Here is a 5,557-nt window from a genome sequence, read left to right on the forward strand (position 1 = left end):
AAATAATCATTCACTAAAATGTGATATGAATTGCATATTTGCTTACTAAAAATGTTATTTTCAAAATACTTTATCAGCGTTGAAGATTTCTTTCATATTTATTGCAAATTAAAAATAAATATTCATGATTTTTCACCACAGTCTATGTATATAAATTTTAACATAACACAAATAAATTCTCTTAACATTCTACTTAATAACATGACATATTCCGATATTATAGTTTGCTTATTTTAAATTATATGTAATCTTATGTTTCATGTTATTTAAAATTGTATAATCTATTACATGGTATAAAGTGTTAAATTCTTTTGAGGTCAATTGTAAATAAAGAATGATATCAAAATTAACCATTCTAGAGAGGTAAAGACAAAATTAAACGGTGTAGACCAGTAGATGGATGCATGAACAATGGCGGTTTGTTTTAACGTGCAAACTCGTGTACCAAGAAGGTAAATAACACCATTTGCTGCTAAAAATAAATAAATAAAACAAAACGACTAACTTACGAGACAGAAGAATTTTATATATATTACAAGACACAGAACAGAGGTGGCTCCGTGGGACGCACGGTTTTACGACCAGTGTTAATAAACATATGCTGGAATAGAAAATAAGAAAATAAGAAAATAAGAAAATAAGAAAATAGAAAATTTCTCTCCTTACAAAAATACTACCACTCATGTGAATCGAAAACGAAAAGGAAAATTAAAAAGAAAAAGAAAAACATGTTTTTTTCCCTAAAACCCCAGAAAACAAAACTGATGGCAACCTTTGGTTGTTGGCATAGAATTACAAGACGAGAATGGTGTCTGAATCAAAGAGCAACAAGAGGATCCCAAAGAAACAAATCCCCAATGTCTTGGAAATTATCGCACTCTCTTTGCCAACTCGTAAACCCAAAACCAAAACCCAAATCTAAATTCTCTTTCTCACTAACAAAGCATCCACTCAAATCAAAATCATCGCCCAAGAATATACCACTGCTCTCTGCAACGTTGTTATCACACTCGTCAAACATATCCAAAGTGCTTTCAAATCCGAATACAACGTCCTCAGGAATACCAAACACTGACTCGTCTTTCAACTTACTATCCTCTGAAAACCATGAATGTTCGCACTCGCTCGCCGGACCAACCGCGTCGTTTGCGGTTACCGATTCAGCTTCCTCGGACGCCCAACAGCACCGAAGAACCGAAGTGGGGGAACGCAGCTCCTCACTGGGAGACTCCTCGCCCGAGCAGTAACCGGTTTTTCTGTCCTCCGCCGGGGGCGTTATGAAATTGGTGAGCGCGTCGGCGCCTCGCAGCTGAATGGCGGCGTTGTCGTACACAATGGCGGCTTCCTCGGCGGTGTCGTAAGTGCCCAGCCACAGCCTCACGCGGCGCGACGGGTCTCTTATCTCAGCCGCCCATTTCCCCCACGGCCGCTGCCTCACTCCGCGGAACTTCCTCGCCCCAGTTCGCCGCCGGAGCGCCGGAGCGCCGCCAGACTTCACCTTTCTTTTCCTGGAAACAACTTTAACTCGGGCGCCGTGGATGGTAATCTCGTTGACGAAGCTTTTGACTCTGCGGCGCGTGGAGGGCACGGAGGGCTGCTCGTCGTCGCTGGAGGAGTCCGTGGCGTCGGCGTCGGTGACACGTATCCGCACGAGTTTGGGATGGTGATGGTTTTTCAAAAGGGTGTGTTCTTGGACGAGGAGTTTGGTGCGGTTAAGGTGTTGTGTTTGCTTGATGGCAGACGAAGCCATAACAGCATTGAGGGTGACGGTGGAGAGAGTCGGAGAAGTGAAAGGGAAAAGATAAAGAAAAAAAGAGAAAGAAGGAGAGAGTAAGAGATAGAGAGTGATACAGATTCCTTGGAGAATGGAGAGAGTGGACACGAGCGGAAGGGATGGGAGAATATAAATAAAGAGGGAAAGGAAAGAGAGAACACGTCAGAGAGAAGCTCAAAAGGGAGAGAAATCAGAAACGTAGCGTCAATATGGGTAAATAGTGTTTCTAAAGTTATTAAAGAACGAGAAGGTTCAACGAAAGTTACGTTTAAAAGGAGAGAATAACAGCGTGCATCACTGCTCGCACCAGCGTGGAATAAAAGAGATGTAAGAAGAAATGTTGTAAGCTTAGAACACAGCACCCACCACATGTACCCTCTGGGACGAAGAAAAAGTGTACATTTTTCCGCTAAAGATATTCAATTTTAACAGTTTACATGACAGGAAAAGGGAATAATGTAGCTGCTGCAAAATAACAAGATGAACTAAAACGACTCTGGCAAACCATCGGTGGTGATACGAAAGGCACAGTTGGTGATACGAAAGGCACAGTATGAAAAGTTAAAAGATGTGAAATCGAAGGAATTGGTTTGAAGAAGAAAGGGGTGAGGAGAGGGAAGAAAATCTATGAAAAAGTACTGTTTCTTTTGTTACCTGAAACCTATTTTACAGTAGCTAGGTTCCAACAGACCTATGAGTTACACTTACACTGGGTTTAAATGCCATCTATTTTAATCAATGCGATTTACTTTAATGTTTTTTTGGCTTAACCTTTGGGGAGGTGATGCGTAGATACATAGGAAATGTGGCAGAACTAAGGCAAATGATAAAAGGACATGTGGGAAGACAGAAGGCACACCGATCACGTGAGGTGAGACACTTTGGTTCAGGTCAGCCATTCTTTGACTGAAAAGAGGTCTTCTTAGTTCTTCTCTAACGGTTAATTCAATTTCATTTGAAGGTTCTGCATTATTCATTTTGGGACGTGGATTAGCAGAAGTAATTCAGAATTGTTTTGCCTTTATTTCAGCCATACTTTTTATGTTAAATTAAAGAGGTAAGTGGATAACAGATGCCGAAAAAAGCACGCTGAGGAAGTTCTGGGTCATCATCATTATTAATTCATTGGAAATATTTGTTTACTTATATGCATGGGAAAATGGAAAATTAGTTGCTTACTCGTATGCATGCCTTGAGCCACAAAACAAACAGAACCTTCTTGAGCATACATACATAACACTATACTATCATATTCATAAAGTCAAATCAAATCACCACTCTTATGGGTAACGTCCTTTTTTTCTCCGTTTCCCTTTATGTGCTCACGTATTCAATCTTCTACGACCGTCCACCTTTCTGCTTTACTCCGTGTCCTAACGTTCTTATTTCACCAAGGTCTTTGCTATCGATCCGTAGGTGACTTATGGACAACACTCTTGAAGCTCAACTCAGATATATTTTTCAAAAAGATTTATGTTATTTTAGAAGAGTATATTTACTTGATTATTAATTTTATATTTACAGATTTCATAATAATCAAATTTATTAATTTTGTATTTTCAGATAATATAATATATTAATTATTCATTAATATCATATATTCGTATTTATGTTATTATTAAATTTATTAATTAGCTATTAATGTTTTTTAACTTATTTATTAAGTATGATGTCGCCTGACCAATCGGTTGATCGTATCAATCATAAACTGGTCAGTTATTTATATTGGAAGATGAATTTTTCCTATGTCGACCAGTACATACTTTAGACAGTACTATCACCTTTATTTTCAGTCTTATTCTTCTAACTTCTTAGACTATTTTCCATCTTGTTTAAAATTTTTGCAACGGAAGATATTTTCCAGCTTTATTAAATACTTTCAAGACTTTTATTTATTTCCCACTTTCAGATTTTACATAATATTAACTACTTTTATCGTAATCTTACTTTAATCTTATTTGTTAATAAATTTCATGTATGTATTAATAAAAAAAAAGTAAATATGATATTTTATAATTTTATAGTTGTGTAATGAAACCATTGGGTAATGAGGTGCGGTTGAAGGAAGAAAGCATCCACAAAGAGTTTGACTGCAGTCAACAGTTGAAGCAAAAGAGAGAATGCAAATGATGTGGGAATGATGAAAATTTGAGAACAGAATGCTCTGAACAAGAATTACAAAACAAACAACCTGAATAATTTACTGCTCTCCTTAATTTATCACTAATTCATCAACCGCAACCATTTCATTACTCCATTTTGTCAGAACCGTATGCAAGTTGCATTCTCATTTCCCAATGTAATTCAAATGTTTTTATTTAACAATAAATAACATATAACTAAAGTTCATTAATCAAAAAGTAATAGTCAATAAAAAACAATTTCATAACATGGTAAGTTGAATGGTTTGTACTAGTAGGGAATTTTTTTCTACACATATCACAAAGTCTACCAGTTGTGTTTCTGAGCAGATTGAATTGAATTAATATTAACATACAATATTTTATCCAATATAAACGACATGTTTTGTCCAATATTTTTGTTTTCTGGAAATATGAAAAAAAGTAACGTATATTCTTATTTTTGGAAGGTTACAAAAATATGAATGAATATGTTATATTTATATTTTATATTTATACCATTTAACTTTTTATTTTAATAGGTGGGTGAATTATGTTTGAATGAGTGGTTAGATTATTAGTTATATTATTGTCATGTACAGTAAGAATTACTTAGGTTGTCATCGAACTACGTTGTCATTCACCATTGGAGCCATCACCAGGCTAATACTAGCTAAGAAGAATCACGAACCATGTTACTAGCGTCTTCATGTTATCTTCACTACCTGCACTTTGAACCACTATTACACTAGTAAAAAATTGATTTATTACTGCGCACATTATCCATCGGTTCACAGAACCCGAAGCATAATATTGCGCGGTGACATTTTTGAAATTATATCGACAGTATAGGCCTCGGTTGGAACAGGCCCGCGGCAATATATGCTTTTCGGCCTCGGTTCTGAGAGGAACCACGGCCTATTGTCCCTGCAAAATTCTAACATTCCCTCCAAAGCAGTCCTGAAATAAATTTGTAGGGGAATAGGCCTCGGTTCTGAGGGGAATCGCGACCTATTGTTCCTGCAAAATTCTGACATTTCCGCCAAGTCAATCCTGAAATAAATTTGGAGTCAGACCATCAGGGAATAGGCCTCAGTTTTGGGGGGAACAACGACCTATTGTCCCTTCAAATTTCTGACATTCCTCCCAAGACAGTCCTGAAATAAATTTGGAGCCAAACCGTGAGGGAATAGGCCTCGGTTCTTAGGGGAACCGCGACCTATTCCTTAATCTAAACAAATTTTAAATATTTAAGAGAATAGGCCTTGGTTAGGCGGGGAACCGCGACATAAAGGTTGAAAAAATTTCAAAATTGTCATTTTAGATCAATTTTAATTTTTTTTTAGGAGAATAGGCCTCAATTTAGTTGGGAACCGAGGTCGTATCCCCTCTATTACCCCAGTTTTCTAATGAGCTGAGGTAGTAACATTTGATTAGGTTAAAAAAATATTACAGAGAGTGAACAATTTCGTCTTCCTCGAACTCTCAGAAACTATTCAAACTCTCTGAAAAGCTCTCCTCCATCGCGCCCATTCTCGCCGTTTTCATTGCATTCTCACGGATCAACCTTGATTTTGATTGTCGTCGTTGCCTTCATGATCATTTTGGAAGCATTTACACCGATCAAAATCAGTTTTGAAGCATTATTGTGTCGTTGCCGTGG

General features: G+C 37.1%; 1 protein-coding gene across 1 annotated transcript; it reads right to left on the reverse strand.

The window, feature by feature from the left end:
• Positions 1–513: 513 nt before the first annotated feature.
• On the reverse strand, positions 514–2,296 carry LOC124824189 (ethylene-responsive transcription factor CRF2-like). The gene has a single exon (XM_047296573.2). The coding sequence runs from the start codon at positions 1,748–1,750 to the stop codon at positions 818–820; it is 933 nt and encodes a 310-aa protein (XP_047152529.2). The 5' UTR covers positions 1,751–2,296; the 3' UTR covers positions 514–817.
• Between the last annotated feature and the right edge of the window lie 3,261 nt (positions 2,297–5,557).

The sequence above is a fragment of the Vigna umbellata genome, chromosome 1 (genome assembly GCF_029865625.1).
Source record: "Vigna umbellata cultivar VRB3 chromosome 1, Vumbellata_1.0, whole genome shotgun sequence".
Classification (NCBI taxonomy): Eukaryota; Viridiplantae; Streptophyta; class Magnoliopsida; order Fabales; family Fabaceae; genus Vigna; species Vigna umbellata.